Source organism: Callospermophilus lateralis, chromosome 17, assembly GCF_048772815.1.
Source record: "Callospermophilus lateralis isolate mCalLat2 chromosome 17, mCalLat2.hap1, whole genome shotgun sequence".
Lineage (NCBI taxonomy): Eukaryota > Metazoa > Chordata > Mammalia > Rodentia > Sciuridae > Callospermophilus > Callospermophilus lateralis.
In genome coordinates, this window is record NC_135321.1 from 75,104,556 (window position 1) to 75,121,920 (window position 17,365).

At 56.2% G+C, this 17,365-nt stretch overlaps 1 protein-coding gene across 9 annotated transcripts in view; it reads right to left on the reverse strand.

The window, feature by feature from the left end:
- Positions 1–17,365, reverse strand: part of Sema4d (semaphorin 4D) — a 112,766-nt gene that overhangs the window by 7,377 nt on the left and 88,024 nt on the right. For 7 of the 9 annotated variants that reach the window (XM_076836984.2, XM_076836985.2, XM_076836977.2 and 4 more), the window contains 4 exons: positions 16,902–17,017; positions 11,679–11,851; positions 11,561–11,604; positions 7,995–10,353 (listed from right to left, as the gene is read on the reverse strand). In XM_076836984.2, coding sequence (XP_076693099.2) covers positions 9,428–10,353; positions 11,561–11,604; positions 11,679–11,851; positions 16,902–17,017 — 1,259 coding nt within the window. In that variant the 3' untranslated portion in view covers positions 7,995–9,427. Of the gene's footprint in view, positions 1–7,683; positions 7,894–7,994; positions 10,354–11,560; positions 11,605–11,678; positions 11,852–16,901; positions 17,018–17,365 lie in introns of those variants that run through there. The other 2 variants (XM_076836987.2, XM_076836986.2) reach the window with 2 other exon arrangements.

Consider the following 17,365-nt stretch of genomic DNA (forward strand, 5'->3'; position numbering starts at 1 on the left):
ATCCCTTCAACAATCCCCCACCCTTCAGGATCGTCAGAGCACTTCCAAGTGCCAGAGAAATGCAGATGCCTACCTGGACAGTCTTAGGGATGGGCTCCAAGGCCACGATGAGAACATAGTCCCCAAGACCCCTTCTGTTCGAGGAGCTGGGACATGTCCAGTGAGGAGGGGGTGCATACATGATGCGAAAGCCACACTCATTCATTAGGAATCTCGATGAGAACATGTCAAAACAAAATGTGGTACTAAAGTGAAATGGGAAATGCGCAAGGGCCGCATGTCTGTGTACGCATGTACGTAGACGTGTCTATGCCCGTGTTGTATGTCCATGGACACGCACAGAAGAGGCCTAGGAATGGCTATGGGGATGGCTACAGCTGGGGTAGTTAAGATTTTTCTTTTGTGTTTTCTTAGGGTTTGTAAATTCACAGATATTGCTAAAATAATAAGTGCTAATTTGACAGATAGCCATACGCTCTGAGGGGAATTCTGAAAGTTGTTCCAAAAGCATTTTACACAGAAGCACATCTGGCCACGGCCCTTGTAGGCTTGTGTGTGGATATGAATTCTTTTTTTATTCAAAGTTTTTTTCTAATCAGTGTTCTGAACTCTAACCCAGGTACCTCTGTTTATATAAGTGTATGAATGCATGTCTACATTCATATGGACACATCTTTCTCTACGTATCTAGATGCCCATCCAATAGGGAACATCCATCTTGTCCCTCAGTATCAGCAAGGGATTGGGTCCTGAGGAGGCCACCATCCACAGCCACTAAGTCCCTCATAGAAATCGGGGGGAGTGTTTGTGTACTCCTCGCGCTCACCCTCTCTTACGCTCTGAAGTAGCTCCAGGTCACCTATAAAACCCAATATGAACGATATGTAAGTAACTGTCACAGTGCATTGTCCGCAGCAGTGACAAGCCTGTACGTGCTCAGCATAGAAGCAATTTTTTTCTGGATATTTTTGATCCACAGTTGGTTGAGTGCGTAGGTATGGAAGCGGTGGGTGCAGAGTTGACTATTTCCCCTGCTGCACGTCTTTCAGGATACCACAGTTCACTCAGCCCCTCCCCCAGCTAACATCTGACTTGATGAAACTGATTCTCTCAAGTCTGATGATCAAGTGATGAGACTTTTCTTTGAATATCAGACACTAAAGTCAGTTCTAAAAAAAAAAAAAAAAAAAAGCCCAGCCTCCTCCCTCATTCATCAGCACCACCCAACAGAAGCTTCTGGAAGGGTCTCATGACCAAACCCCAGAGATGAAGAATCCAGGTAGCCGAAATGGGGCACCTCCACCACTACAACCCCATGGGTGGGGACCTCCAACTGTGAGATTCCCCCAAGACCCACACTCCTGGGCCAGCATGGAACACGCCAGGTACACACCCTGCCATCATGAGGACGCTGGCCCTAATGTTACTTTAAAATGTGCTAACTCATAAAACACAGAAGATGTTAAAGAAGTACTTACGTTCCATTCATTCTTTTTAAACTAGCCACCTCATTCTGAATGCAGACATTAAAGAGAGAGGGAAAGTGAGAGTTAAAACCAGCCTGCAGAACCATCCCTTCAGCGCCATGCCATCAGTGGGGTCAGGGGAGGTGGCTGCAAAACTGAATCTGTCCCCCAGGGGCTGGCTCAGGCCTGTCTGGGTGCTGGGCGCATCTTTCTCGCACCTTCCAGCTGGGCTCTGCTGACAGCACCACTCGTGCCTTAGGCCAACATGCTCTGCGTCCCCCACCATCCAATCCTGCCGGTTCAACGTCAGCCAAGCTGGGTGCCACCCCATCTCCCCCAGCAGCCCCTGAGAAGTGGGTCAGGCAGAAGTCTGTCTGGCACAGCAGTGACCAAGCCACCACCAACCTGGACACGTTCCTGGCATCGAGTGAGTGGACACCAGTCATTGTCTGACCTTCAGAGGGAAACTGCGCTGGCTAGGAGGGATCTGACTTGATGCTATCTGACCTCCTGTCCCCAACATGACAAAGGCCAGGCTGATCCATGTCCTGAGAATCTCTACTCCAGCTCTGGAAAGGATCTTGAAGCTTCCTGCAGATCTGGGCTCAGCACCGTCATCCTGTGCCCACCCGCCCGTGCCACCCCACAGGACTGAGGGTGCCTTGCAGATGTGACCGGAGGCACGCAGTTGCTTCTGCTGCAACACACCAGCCTCCTTCTAGCAATGGCCTCCCTGGGGGAGACTGACAGGCCTGGAGCTCTAAGGCCCTGAGAAGGGTCGAATGTGAGGGGCCCACCCAGCCACTCCCCCAGCGAGTGCCACACTGCTGTTCTGTGTGGCACCGGTGTCCTCTCAGTGGTCACCCTGTATGCAACCTGCCCTGTCTCCATGCTCAGGCCCAAGTGGCCCTCCTGCAGGTAACAGGGTGACAACTGCACCCCAGTGGGAGCTGTCCCCTGAGGACCCAGTGCAGGCTACTGAACATCATGGCCCATCCCTGCCAGGGCCCATTGCCAGGGTAGCCCGATACCCACTCCCCCAGCCTCTCTTCTCAGACTCTGTGGCCTGCTTGCCCACCACTGGGCCCCTCCCTGGGCAGGGTCTCTTCCTTTCCTGGGCAGGGGTTTCTGTCTCCTCCTCTTCCAGACTCTGCTCCTGTGGGAAGGGCAGTGTAGCCAGGGGTGTACCCTGAGGTCCTGGTCGGCTCTCCTGTCCACTCTTCCCTGGAGGCCTGTCACTCCATCCTGCTTCACTCAGGCTCACTCTGAGCTGCCCAGGGGCCAGGGTGGAGCAGAAATGTCCACTTCTTCATGTTTTTTTCCCTTCCAGAAATTGTCTTTATACCTAAGAACTCATGAGCTGCCTCAGCAGCCATATCACATTGGCACAGCACTGTGTCGTGTGGAGTGTGTGCCACTAGCTCAGATGACACCTTTTCTCCTTGGCAGGCTAGGGTTTGGAGACACAGGTCAGAACTGAACCCCATCCGGGTCAAACTTCTGTTATCCCCAAGGGGATGGAGCCCAAGTCCCAAGTGTGCCAGGCCCTCTCTGCAGCCTTGATGATGGGCACTTACTAGAGGGACAGCCCTGAGCTTAATATTCCCCTAAGACACTCCAGATTCCAACCAGAGGTCAGGAGGGCACCTGGCGGTCCTGAGAGGTGATGGCCAGTTGTCAGCAGGGATTCTTGGGGAGCCTGGGCTCTGGGCCCCGGGTCCAGAGGACACCTGAGGATCAGCAGGCCCGCTGTGCAGGGCGATCCAGGCTCAGGACCCTGGGTGAACACAGCTCACTCCCCAAGAACACTCGTGACTCTCCACCTGAACTCAGCAAAGTGAATTCAGCTAACAGGCAGCCTGGAGCCAGGCATGGATCCCTTTATCAAAAGCCAGCAAATGTCCCCAGGCGCCTAGCCCAGAGCCTCCAGGCAAAAGCAGTCATGTGATCTTTACCACCTCGCAGCCAAGGAAAAGAACCGGGAGAGCCAGATGCTGGAACACCTGTCAACGGCCACAGATACGGATCCTGGAGTGGGGAGGAAACCCTGGAGGGCGCCCTCCTAGTATGCCCCTACCTTCCTGGAGAAAGGGGCAAAGGCACAAAAGGACCAGGAAAGGGGCCATCCTGATGCCCCCCGCCACCTGATGGCTCAGAGGCCACTGTGAGTGCTAAGGACAAGTGGGCTGGGCACCCAGAACCTCGCAGGGTCTCGGGGTCTGCAGTGGGGAAAAGGGGCCTCTCTCTGGTCTCCAGTGCCCCAGTTCCTCAGCTCTCCTCCTCTGGGGCTCTCACCCCTTCCCAAACTGCCAGTGTCTTGAGGCCACCTGAACAATGACCCCAAGTACCGAGGTCCTGACTCCCGGAGCCTCACATTGGCAAAAGACACTCTGCAGACGTGACGATGGAACAGGTCTCGAGACGGACACTGACATCATCCTGGAGAATGTGGTGGGCCTGGCTGTGTGGGCAGTGGTTGTGCCTGTAGTGTCATGTGTGCGTATGCGTGTATGCGTGTGCGTGTGTGATGCAGATGTGTGGTTTGTGTTCCTTCCTGTCCCCCGCGGCTGGCAGCACGGTGAATACTGCTGGGGAAGCAATCACAGCGCGCTGCAGGGCAGTCCCACAGGCGCTTGGGTCTCATTCAGTGCCTCAGGCACGGCGGCCACTGTGAGCTGCTCCAGGGCCTGGTGGCGCCCTGGCCTCCAAGGACTCGGGCATGAAGGCTGGGGGGGGGGCAGAGCATGCCCTGCCCACATTCCTGTCAGTAAGTTCCGAGGCCACTGGGGGCTCAGGGACCAGGCTCACTCCTCCAGTGGCCATGCTTGGGGCCCACTCTGGAGTCACCCGAGACCGCCACAGGAGACACCCACGTACCCAGCCGCTCCTCACCCTGCCACTCCACGGCAGGCCTCCCTGCCTGGCAACTCTCCCTCCGCAGACCATGGGACACTTCAGGCGGACCCACCCTGACCCCTTCCAGCAAGGCTCTGACCCCCCCCCCCCGATGGCTGAGTGAACAGGGACACATCTCAAGCCCCGGCATGGAGCATGTCGGGCAGGTGGGACTGTCTCCAGGTGCCACACAGGCCCTGAGTGGGAGAGGGGAGGCCCCCTCCTCAAGGACAGGCCTGACCTTTGGCCAGCGAGACGCTCCCTGAGATGAGGGTCCCCCAGCAGAGCTGGCAGGAAGCAGCCTGGGGAACTGCAGATTCCACCTTCGCCCTCTGTAAGTTCCTGTCCTAGAAACCCTCTGTTAGGCCTTTAATCAGACGGTCCCAAGCCACTCAGGACAATCGCCACAGCAAAGCTGTTTGGGGAAAGGGAAAAAACGGTCAGGGTTCCAACCCTCCCCCCGCTTGCCTGGAGGCTGGGAGAAGGCTCTGCAGAGAGGGAAGCCTGCGCCTCACCTGGAACAGCATCTGCTGCTTCCCCGGGGACAGTGCTAAAGATGGAACACAAGGCACAGCTCCAGTTGCTCCTCAGAGGCCACACCGGGGCCCCTGCTCCTGGAGCAGCTCAGCCTGCAGGCCCCATGGGTCCCTCTGGGTGCACCACAGGCCAAGCCTCCCCGGGATTCGATCCTCTCTGCACAGGACCAAAGCCAGCTACCATGGAACAAGGGAACAGAAAACAAGGGTCCCAGACGAGGCCAAGTGTTCCTGGATAGAGAATAAGGACCACACGAGGAGGAGGGCAGAGGAGACTGTTTCCCGTCTGGTTCCCCATCCCTTCCAGGTTAGGCTCCTCCATCCCTCAGTTCTCGGCCATGCCCTGAACCCTGCTGACCGCAGCTGCACTTCACAGATGCCTGGCCACCAGCTTCCTGTTAGGTCTGGTCCTGGGAGCACTGACAGGAGACAGGAGTCGGAAGGAAGAAACCTGTCTCCAGCCCAGGACCTCTTGCCAGCAGAGGGAGGCTGCAGGTTCTGAAGCCCAGTCTCAGTGGCTTGGCAAGTGGGGCTGGGCAGTGCCATCCTCCTTCTGCTCATCCGGCCCATGCTGGTGGTGGCTTCCTGTAGCTCCTGCATGGTGGTCCTAGCCTCTCTGTCACCTTTGTAACAAATCCCCTGCATTAAATCCTCCATGCGTGAAGTACCTGGAGTGGTTTCTGCTGATATAACAGCAAGGCACCCATCTTTCATTTTCTCCCACACCCAGGTGCTTATATGAACACCTGACCAACAGGTAACAACCTGAGAATCTGTCATTTAAACAGGTAATGATCTTCTGCCACAGAGCCTGCCTGCACCAGCCAGTGAAGGAGCCCTGGGTCCTATGCCATGCTGTATGGACACAATGTTAGTTTCCTTGGCTCCCCCACACCTGAGCGCCTGTGAAGGACTCCACCTCTGCCACAGGACACAGGCCACCCAGCCACCTGAGGGACTTTCCATCCTGCCTGTCCCCAGGTAGAATACTTGACTGAAGGGCAGGTGTCTAAGTCCAGGTTTGGTCCAAGCACGAAGCAAAAGAGCCTGGGCGTTCTGGGCACAGTGGTGCACACTTGTGGTCCCAGCCACTGCGGAGGCTGAGGTGGGAGGATTGCGTCAGCCCAGGAATTCAGGGTCATACCAAGCCAGGTAGCAAGACCCGTCTCACAAAACAAAGAGCTTGGACCACAGGAGTCAGTCACTCAAGGTCTGTCCTCGCAGCACTGATGAACGAGCAGGTCCTGTCCCTCACCTGGGACCTGTCCAGTGCCACTGGTTGAAAACTGGCATGATGCATCCACAGCGGACACAGGCCACCCAAAAGCGCCTAGAACTTTAACAAGGAGTGAACCACAGCTTAAAACCGTATAGTTGACTAAAACATGTTTTTAACAGATAAACGGGTTTGTTTCCCTTTTCAAGTTCTCTCTTCCTCTCTGTGCAGGGGCCCAGGCCACAGACAAAACCAGAACACCAGACACTGCCTAAGCCAAGGACATACGTGGAACATGGCTTTAGCTGAACTATCATCTTTCTAGATGTCCCTTCAGAATATTCTCCCAACAGGCTAAAGCCCTCCTTTGGGTAGGACACGAGATATTTTAATATTTTCTGCTTTCCAGTCCTCCTGCCCCTGTGGAGTGTGGTGACTGTGACCAGGAGTCCCCGATTGCTTCATAGCTGTGGTGCGCCTGCTGCCTGGGAACGTTTCTGTCCAAGGACACAGGATGCCCAGTTGCTCTGGTGATGCCCTGCCTGAAAAGGCTCTGTCCGAGAGTCTCACTGATCTCAGGCACACAGCTCCTGGCATACGGGAATTCTGAGCAGCACAAAACAACTACAGTGTTTCACCAGCGCTGCTACTTCCAAACCTGCTTAACAGTGACTTGAACAATGGGATTCCTGGGTGCCACAAGAAGCCCCAAGCACTGTAACAGTGAAATAGCTCCAAGAATGTTTCTAGCCCTGTAATATTCTAGTGCCCAAAGAACAATGCTTTTTCTTAATGATGAGACCCTAGAAAAATAACTTGCTGAGCCAGCTCTTCACTGTTTTTCCAGCAGAGTGCAGTATCCCACCTGACCCCCAGCTTTTCTTAATATCTCCCTCTGTGTGTGTGGGTTTCTCTTAATCCCTCATTGTCCCTGGCCGGTTCCTTGGGTGCCCCTCCCCCCACCTTTCCATCAGGTGACCCAGTGCAGATTTAGCTCATAGCACTGAGCCCAGCTACAAGGGAGGTGGAAATCTCATGGAATGAATCATCAACACAATTTCCCTCTGGAAGCTCTAAAGTTACTTATTAAAAATTCCCAAATGCCCCATCTATCAGCCTCCCATTTGTTAGAGAAACAGTAGCAACCCCTACACAAGAGGGCAAGCTGTGGCTTTGGGGCCAAATCTAGCGCACTGCTGTGTTTCGTGAATAAAGTTTTATTGGCACATGGCCCCACCGACTCCTTACGGATCATCCATGGCTGCTTCGAGAGTTTAAGAGCACAGCCAAGTGACTGTGACAGAGACCCTGTGGCCCACAAAGCCTGAAAGAGTTAACATCTGGCCCTTTACGGGAAAAAGCTGGTTCACCCCTGCTGTATACCGGGAATAACTTCATGCTGGTTGCTTGCAATTTCTCTCAGGCTGGACCCACCACGAAAGCATGACAGAGCCACGGCCAGGCAGATGGTGGGCAGTAAAGTCAGCTCATGACCCAGTGGGCATGGAGGAGGCCTCCGCCCACTTGCCTCTGGGAAGACAGAGCAACGGATGGGGTGACTGCAACTCACCTGTGGCTTGGCAGAAGAGGTGGAAGGTCCCCAGAGCATGCACCTGCTGTGCCTGGTCACTCAGGAAGGGCGGCAACAAGATGACCCATGTGCGGCTGTCGGGCCCTGAGCTCAAGGCCGGCCAGGGGCTCCGGGGAGAGGAAGACCAGTCGGGACCCAGACAGGACAGGGAGGAGGAGCCAGGAGGAGGGAAGGGCTTAGGAGATGAGGCTGCGAGACAGAGGACAGAAAAGAAAGGGTACTGAGGCGGAAGTCGTCAGGAACACACCCCGTGCCGGAGAAGGTGGTACACAGCAGGAGACAGACACGTGGGGGTGAGAAAGAAAGTTCCCAGGTGACCCCGCCGGGGCCACTCACGGGGAGAGGACCATGGCCTCTGCCCAACTCAACCATGGAAGCTTCTCGTTTATTCAGGTACTTTCCAAATGTATACAATTCAAAGTAGAAAAATAAAAACAACGTAAATTTTATAAAACACAAATGTTTACACCAAATGGTCAAATCATAGCAGGCTGGAAGATGAGACTGTCCACACAGGCACACAAAAATCCGGAGTTTATTGCTCTTTGCCATGGAAATAAAAGCCTCTTCTTACTGGGTATTCACAGAGCAGGGAGATGGAATGGAAGAGAAATAAAGGCTGAGCTCATCCTGCCCACGGACAGCCTTACACACGGCGGCAGAGCTGGTCCGGAAGGGCGGCCGCGACCTCAGGTGGCTGGGATCACTGCCTGCTTCTGGTCCAGGGTGGACAGCTCTGTTAGACTTGGGCATGTCTGGGCAGGGCAGTGGGGGCGAGATGGAAGCAAGAAGAGACAGGAGATGATCAGAGAGCCAAAGACGTCCTTGTGAAGTGCCATCCGCCTGGACGGGAGGGTGCCTCCGGCAGCCATGGGCCAGCCCGATCGTCGCAGGGAGCCATCGATCCACCTTGCAGCGTTCAAACCCGTCTTGTGGATGTGGGACAGACCTCCTCTTCAAGAGTGAAGAAAGAAAAAAATAAAGTCCAGAAACACAATCCCTCTGGAAGTGATGCTTCCCTGAAGGAACAAAGTTAAAAAAAAAAAAAAAAAAAAAAAAGAGTGTGCTCAAGAGATGGTTTCAGGTCTACGTTTCTAGAAGCAGAAAGAATGGGTTTAGCAAAAGTAAGTCTATCCCTGAGAATCTTAAGCAACATAAGCCATATTTTATCCCAATATATAACAAAATCTGGAAGATGCACATCTTCTAAATATTAAAACATCTGCTCCAGTAATTTAAAAAAAAATGACCTAAGACATTAATACCATCAAAGCAAAACTTCTAAAAAATAATTAAATGGAAGAAAAGGTTCGTGCCAATCTGGACAACAGGCGATAAGTTACCAATCTGATAAACTAAAACGTCATTTCCAATCTGGAATTAAATCATCTTTTAGTGGCTGCTACAGGGAGGGGAAGCCGAGGGGATGCTCTTCTCAGCCGACAAGGTCCAGCCATCTCTCCCCCACGACACTCAGGGCTCAGGTGAATGGGTGCCGCCGCCCACGGGCACTTCGTAAAGCTCCAGCCGACTGCGGGACTCAGACCGGGACGCGCGACACTCGCTGTTTTCCAAGAGGACAAAGAGAAACAAGTCACAGACTCAACCCAAGAGAACACAGAGGACTGAGGTTTGCTGCACGGTGACGAGACTCAGCTACAGCACAGGTTGAACACAAGACTCCACGCGGGGACCTGAGACACCGGCGGGGCCGTGGCCGGCCTCAGTCTCCGTCTGCGTCCGAGTCGGCGAACTTCAATTCACACTTGACATCGAACGGTTTGTCCCTGGCGGAGAGCTCATCGATCTTCTGCGAGTCCTCCCTGTCTGTGGGGACCTTGCTCGTGATGGTGTCCTGCTCCGTCTCATAGCCAGTGTCCAGGGCTGGCTTGGGCTGCTCCCCGTTCTGCTGGGAGAAGCTCCCTGGCTCCACCAGCGTCTCCTTCACACTCTGCTCCAGATCAGAAAAATCCGACTTGGGCTTCTTCTTCCCAAGCAGCAGGGCTGAGCGGAATTTTAAGCACTGTCCGGGCAGGTAGCCCTGGTAGCAGTTGTAGGAAACGAGGCAGAGGAAGAGGACGAAGATGAAGAGGAAGAGAGACATGAGGAGGCGGTTGTCGCTGGACTTGAGATACATCGTCTTCTCCGAGTGGAGCTGGGGGACAGTGTTGAAGACGATCTTTGGCTCGCAGGACGTGCTGGTGGGTGCAGGCTTGGGAGGTGGGGTGGTGGCCCCTGGGGAGGTGGCCCGCACAGCTGGGGTGGGAGGAGAAGACCCCAGGGTGGATGCCACAGACACTTTGGAGGTGATCCTACTCTCTTCCGTCTGGGTGGCCTGTAAGGTGGGGGTGGCTGAGGTCCGCGGGACCACCTTCACCTCCAGGATGTGCTTGGCCACCACCTGGGAGACTGTCTTGTTCCTGACCCTCTCCTCTGACAGGCACTGGTACACCCCACTGTCGCCTTCTGATAGGTTGAAGATGAGCAGGTTTTTCCTGCCCATGAGACCGTACTTGGGGCTCTCGGCCTTCAACACGCCGTTCTGGAACTTCCACACCACCCGGGCCAGGTTGGACTTTAGGGCGCATCTGAGCTCTGCTGTGCCGCCGTGCTTGAAAAAATGCTGCCGGTAACTTTCTTTAATTTTATCTGGAACATCAAAATAAACGTGCACAGCATCAACAAACTTTCGTTTACCCAACTTCTTTTAAAAATAGGTCAACACCCACAAGACGGCACAAGAGTTTTACCCAGTGGAGCAAGATGGAATCTTCTAGAACAACTAAGGAAATAAAGACATGCGTGACCGGAAAGCAAAGATGAGCCCCATGTGGCAGCCTAGGGGGACAAAGGAAACTGAAGACAGCTCTGAACAGCAGAAATCCCGTTTCTCAACCCTGTGTCCCAGGAGGAGACACACAAGGCAGGGGACGGTGGGCACAGGCCAGCCTGCACCTGCACCCAGCCATCAATGCTCCTGCTAGTGGCAGCGGGAAGGCTGGCTGTCGGTTCTCCCTGGCACCCGCCACCTGCACTTGTCTTTATCTCAGGACAGCTGTTTAGAGGAGGAAGGGCACGGAGCTGAGGGCACGGGTGGGCAGGACGTCCTGGCCTGATCCCTCCCCTGCCCCTGGTCACTTCGCTACTTCCCAAAGGCTGGTGGCAGGCAGTGGCATCCTCAAGGGGCAGGCCAACCAGCCCCCACTGATTCTAGGCTGGGCATCGCTTGTCGAAATGCCGGGGACACGTGTTCCAGATTTCCAGTTTTGGAATATTCGCATATATACAATGTGACGTCTTGGGGAGGGGACCCAAGTGGAACCACAAAAGTCACTCACATTTCACGTGGAAATCATACACACAGCCTGAAGGTGATTTTACACAATATTTTAAATCATCATGTGCATGAAACCAAGTTTTTGTGACATTTTCCACCATGGTATATCTTGCGAGTACTCGGAAAGTTCCCAATTTGGGGTTTTGGGGGTTAGGGCTACTCAACCTGTAGTCACGGGCTCCTTTCTCCCCATTACTAAAGTTCAGGTTTTGTTTAACAAACCCCGAGAGAGACAGAGAGAGAGAGAGAGAGAGAGAGAGAGAGAGAGAGAGGGGACAAGAGAGGACAGTTTGGGACGCAGAGTGCTTTCCCACGAGCTGACACAGCCCACGCGCTTCAAAGCCTGTTCCAGCAACCAAAGGGACAGAGAAAGGTCACGGGTCTCATACAGGACACTTGACCTCTGTTCTGAGTGGAGAAAGAAAAACACAACGCCCACAAAAGCCACAGAACCGAAGAGCCTCGAGATGGTAAAGGGACCGACGCTGCCGAGGGGACTGGCACTGGGAACCCACTCACCCGGGCACAGGGACGCGTCGCCGCTCATCTCCTGAATCCAGCCCCTGCAAGACAACCGGCACTCGTCACTCACCTGCCCAGGCACCGGGGCATGCGCGTGGGTGCACCCGCCTCGTACCTGTGGGGGCCCTCGGCCTGGTGCAGGGCGACGCAGGCAGCGGTGGCCGGGCTCCAGGCGCAGTAGGGGTCCCGCGCCAGCACGCAGTCGGCGCAGCTGCTGTGCTTTTCACAGAAGGCCAGGGGTGCCTGCACCACTCCCGAGTTGGAGCCCGCGTAGACGAACCTCCTGCCCTGGGTGGGAGACAGAGGTGGGGCCGGGTGTTAGGCAGATGCGCCACAGCAGGGGCTGAGGCCACGGGAACTGCTGATCAGAGCCTGTCCAAAGGCAAAGGCCATGTCCATGACCAAGCAGAATCCAGCTGTCGCTCTGACCCCTGCGGCCCACCTGGGTGCCCCCTGTTTCCCTGAACCTCTCTCTTTTGGGGGTTGAGGCCGCTCAGACTCCTTGCAGGTCCCCCCTGCCTATGGAGGGGGACCCCCGTGCCCAACACTCCAAGCCGCCTCCTGGCCTCACTACAGGTGAGCTGCGAGTCTAAAGGCTACTCTTAGTTCTTCCTGCCAGAATGGGATACCTGCAGAGGGACAGGGCTCCCGGGCCCAGCACGTAGGTGGGAAGGAGATGCTGATTAACGCTACGTGAAGAAAATCAAATCAAAAAGGAATGATATCACCTGCTTCCCATACATCTATCTTTATAAGGAAGAAATCAACCGCCGAGCTCCAGTGCAGCTGTACTCAGAGCAGGCCTTCCACAGGTCAACGCCCGCTGCCCACCTGGCACTGCAGAATACCCACACACCGCATTCAGGACAACTGGTACTGGCAGGGGTGGGGTGGGGCAGGCACTGGAGATTGAACCCAGGGGTGCTTTACCCTGAGCCATATCCCCAGCCTTTTTTCGTTTTTATTTTGAAACAGGGCCTCACTAAGCTGCTGAGGCTGGCCTTGAACTTGCGATCCTCCTGCCTCAGCCTCTGGCACTGAGTTAGCACCATGCTGACTTCTGTTTTTCTAATATGAATGAACAGAGTTCGAGGGAGGGCGCCCCACAAGGACACACAGGGCAGCGGTTTCCGGCCTCTTCTCCACATTGCCTGGGAGCTTCACGTTAGCATCCTAGAAAACCTTTCGGTTAGCACCAAAGGTCCCAAACACATGCATGGAGGTATCTTAGAGTCAGACAAAGCGTGACCTGCACCCTCCGAGGTCACAGTCTGCATCGGCCCAGCGCTGACCCAGGGCCCACGTGCTGGAGGTTTCTGAGGGTCCCGGGCCACGCACCTGCCTGAGCAAGCACAGTGTGCACACACCCCACCCACACACGAGGATGCAGGCTGTGATGACAAGCTGCAGCAAGGGCCTGGCCTGGCCTGTCCCTGTCATTGCAGACCTGAGCAGACGTGACCCCGTGCTCACCACCTAACAAAGGGACTAAGATGACTCGCGGATCAGCTGGGGGGATCTCGTGAATCCTGAAAATGCACAAATACTTCCCGGGCCAAAGGCCAAGGGGAGCCCTGCCTGAGCTTTCACCCCCGCGAGGGCCACAGAGGGTAGGAAGGCCGAGGGGAGGGAGGGTCCGTTCCAGGGAGGTCCCTGACCTTCCGCTCTCCAGGACACTCAGCCACCTTCTCCCTGAGAGCTGGGCTGCAGCTCAAAGGCAGCTGAGCTGCACCATGTGAACCGCACCACAGGGCTTCCAGAGAGCCACAGGGAAGGAGCAGGCGGGCAGAAGCCTCCAAGGAGACCAGGGCCTGCTGCCAGCCAGGCCCACTGGTGGAGGTGGGGGCAGGCGAGAGGAAAAATGGCGGAGTCTTCTCTCCTTATCTGTCGGGGGCAGGTTTCAGGATCCCCCCCTGGACATTCCAAAACCTGGGGATGCTCAAATCCCTTATATAAGACACACAGTGTTTGCACAGACCCTGCACATACCCTGCTGAATACTTTAAATCCCCTCTAGATGACTTGGAACACCTAACGGTGTAAAGGCACTGCAAACAGTTGTCCTGTGGCACTACTGGGGGAGTTACAAGAAAAAGTCTCTACGCGTTTTGCTCTGGGACATTTCTGACCCCAGGTGGGCCGGATGGCGAAGGCAAAGCCTGCAGATATGGAACCCCGGACACAGAGGACCGACCGCAGCTTCCCCGTGTCACAAGTCCCCAGAGACAAGTAGACAAGTTGGGTGACCGTGGGTTTTAACATGTGCCCACAGGTTCTTTGCTACGCCTCCCCTGTGCTGGGCTTACTCCCCCTACCCTGGGTGTGGGCTGCACTCACTGATGCAGGCAAAGGACAAAGGTGACTTGGACAGAGAGTCCATGGTTGAGGGCACAGTGAGGCACGTGGATGCACCCCCGCAGGAAACACCCCCATGGTGCTCTCCCCAAACCCACCCCCTGGGACAGTCGAGAAAACGGCAGACACTTTGCAGAACACCTGGCCAGGTCTCGCCAGGCAGACTGGGACCAGGGACAGGTGGAGACGTGAGAAGGTGTGACGTCTAAAAGCATCCCAGGCCCTGGGAGGAGGAGGGCAGCGTGAGGGGTGCAGGGTGTGGGGGCCAGTGAGCGGCACTGTGTCCCCCACAGCTCCTGGTTTAGACAAGGACACACTGCCTCTGTGACCTGCCACTCAAGGGGAGGCTGGGTGGGGGCACAGGGACCCCTGTCTATCACTGCTAGTCTGTGTAGATCCAAATCATCTCAAAATGAAAGCAGTACCAAGGCGAAAGAGGGAAAAGTGTGTGGGGGGGTGTCACAGTGCCCCCGCTCCTGAGCTGCCCAGCGTCCCCTTCCTCTGGTCTGGTGACTGTCCCTGCTGGCTCACGTGCACACGCAGCCCTGGGGTCGGTGGGGTGAACAAGCTCCAGAGCTCCTGTGCTCCCCAGGCCACAGGCTGGACCTCGCCATCAGAGGGCGCCCTGGTGAGCAGACGCGCCTGCCCTCTGGCTCAGAGGCCAGCACGGTGCCCTAGCTACATGTGCCCAGGGAAGTGCAGGAGGGACTTGAAGAGACGAGTGCGCACCCAGATTCAGAGCAGCATCACGGCCTCGAGCCAGAGGGGCAAAGAACCCAGGCTTGAGCATGGGTAAGACGGTGACCCGTCCCGCGCATTCACCACGGCAGAGCAAGAGGCCTCGCTGCCCTCGGAGAGGAAGCGCGTGAGGAGTGGCGCATCTGCTCCGGCTGCAGGCGAGGGACAGGGAGGGCACTGGTGCCGGGCCTGCGGGGCAGAGGCGCTGCCCATCAGCTTTCTACAGACGAGGGCTGCTGCTGCAAGGAGCGGGGGGACAGAGTCCTTTACCGCTGACCATTCCTCTCTGCTGCCATGGTGGTACCCAGGCTGAGGACAGGTGTGGGACCCCATGCGGATGCCATGCTTTCTTTCCTGCTCCTGACAACTGAGCCGCGTCCCCGGGTACCAAGGCTCCTACTGGGACAGTCAAACTGGTGGTCCACTAGGACCCACAGCCACCAGCCCTTCCTCCTGGTGTGCCCACATCACCTAGTTCTGGCTGAGGGCAGCCACAGAGGACTGACCTGTAACCGCCCTACCCAGGAACCCACCCCGAAGCCTTCCAGAATTGGCACCCACGCCCCCACCAGCCTGGGTCCCTAAGAGACAGCACAGAGCAGAGCTCTTCCACAATGGACTCCCCTCTGCGGAACACTGCACGTTCCAGAGGCTTCCGGGGTGCTCACCCCAGCCTGGCTGAAGCAAATGGTCAACACAAAGACCCCAGGAGGACTCCTAAGGATAGGCCTGGGTGGGGGCAGGTGAAGCACTTCCTGAGCCCTCCAGGCCCTACATGCAAGGGAGGCTGAGAGGCCAGGCCAGGCACCGGGCATCTGGTGGCTGGTGACTGGCTGATGTTGATCCATTTCCTCTCCTCTCAGTACTGGAGGGGCAAATGCACTTCAAGTGGCTGGGAGGGGAGGTGGCCAGGGAACAGGAGTTTGAGAACCAGTCCTAAGCTTCCAAGCTTTGCAACTCACTTCAAGGGGAGAGGCTGGGAGACCCTTGAGGAGTGCTGCACCTGCAGGAGACCAGCTCTGTGTCACCCAGCCAGAGGGACGGAAGCCTCTCCTCTGCCCACCGCTGGGGATGAGCGGGCTGGTCCCCACCACGTGGGTAGAGGCCCTCAGCAGGAAAGCCCGGGAGGCAGCCCCGCAAGCCCCTGTGCACGTCCACCCACCCCTGCTGAGGGTGCAGGGAAACTGCAGGTCTGACCAGAGACTCCCAGCCTCAGAGGAAGGCAGCACACAGGTGACATCTCAGCCTTGTCCCAGAGCCAGGCTTTGGAAGTGAGGTGCTGGTGAGACGGGCCGAGCACCAGGGCCAGCATCGGACATGGCAGTGCGGCCCAGGGTCCATCTGCTCAGTGTCACGGCTTGGGGCCTGCCCTCAGCACTTCAAGAGGCTGGTGAACCCTCATAGCAACCCAGTGAGGGGGGACTTCCACTCACTCCCATGCCCAGTGAGGAAACCGAGGCACAGAACAAACAACTGGCCTCCCAGGTCACGGACACATGCAGCGGACAGCATCTGGATGGACCAGCTGACATTCTGCTCCTCCCTGCTCCAAACCTGCTGCAGAACAGAGTGGCACCTCCTACCAAAGGCACTGTGGACGTGTGACAGAGGACGGCAAGCTTCAGCCACAGGGTGACTCCAGCCCCCACCCCTGGCTGCTTCTGTGAGCTCAGGGGGTTCACAGTCCCAAATGGTTGAGGAAAACCTAATTAATATTTTGTGACCTATGAACACTTCAGGACGTGTGACGCTCACCCAGCTGGGGCTCGGCTTCTAGCCCACCAAGCCTCACATGTCCACCATCTGGCCCTGGACAGAAAACGTCTGCCCACCCTGACGCGGGAGGAAGCACCCCGTCGGTGTGGAGAGAGAGCTGTGTGGAGGTTGCCTGTCACTTCTCTGCTGATGAGTCACCGGTGTCACAGCCCACTGACAGTCTGCGACCTCACCAGCATGGGGCACCGGGACGTGTGGTCACAGGCAGTGCCCACCTCCCTGGTACCATCCGTGTGTCACGATGAGGCACTGACATTTCACCTCCTAGCTCCGTCCTCCCTCCTTCCAGACTTCAGATCCGCTGCTCATGGGTCAACTCTGGTGAATCTGAAGGCCAGTTCATCTGGGCCAGGAGACGGGGATCTGCCCATCCCAGGCGCCTGACCCCAGTCCGGCCAATCGCAGATGATAGAGACGCAAAGCCTCCAAGCAGGACGGCCACCCCGCCTGGCTGCCCAGGCCACTGTACCTTCTTTGAGGACAGAAGCAGAGTCTGGATGGGCTCGGAGTCCTGGAAGAGCTGGGTCTCCTCGATGACATGCACGTCGTTCTCAAGACTCACGGCCTTGTGCAGGGCACCCCGGTCTGCAAGGTCAAAGCCACAGGGCAATGAGACAACCATACCAGGACCCCCGCCCCAGTGACAAATGCTCCCTCTTCTGTCCTCTCAAATCATTCCCTCTACAAGTGTTTAGAAAAGCTTCACGTTGTTTTTAAAAAGACTTTGGCAAAATAAATAATTAGGAAACTCCAGTTGTGGGTTACTCCAGTTTTCTTATGAAGAATAAACCCCTGTTCCAAAGTCGGTTCCAACAACCATGACGTTGAAGTCAGAGCTCTCTGGGGCGGCTGTGGCACTCCGCCCGCCCTCTGGTTGCTTGCGGGGAGTGTCGGGAGGGGTCAAAGGCAGGCAGGTGAGGGTGGGGCCCAGGC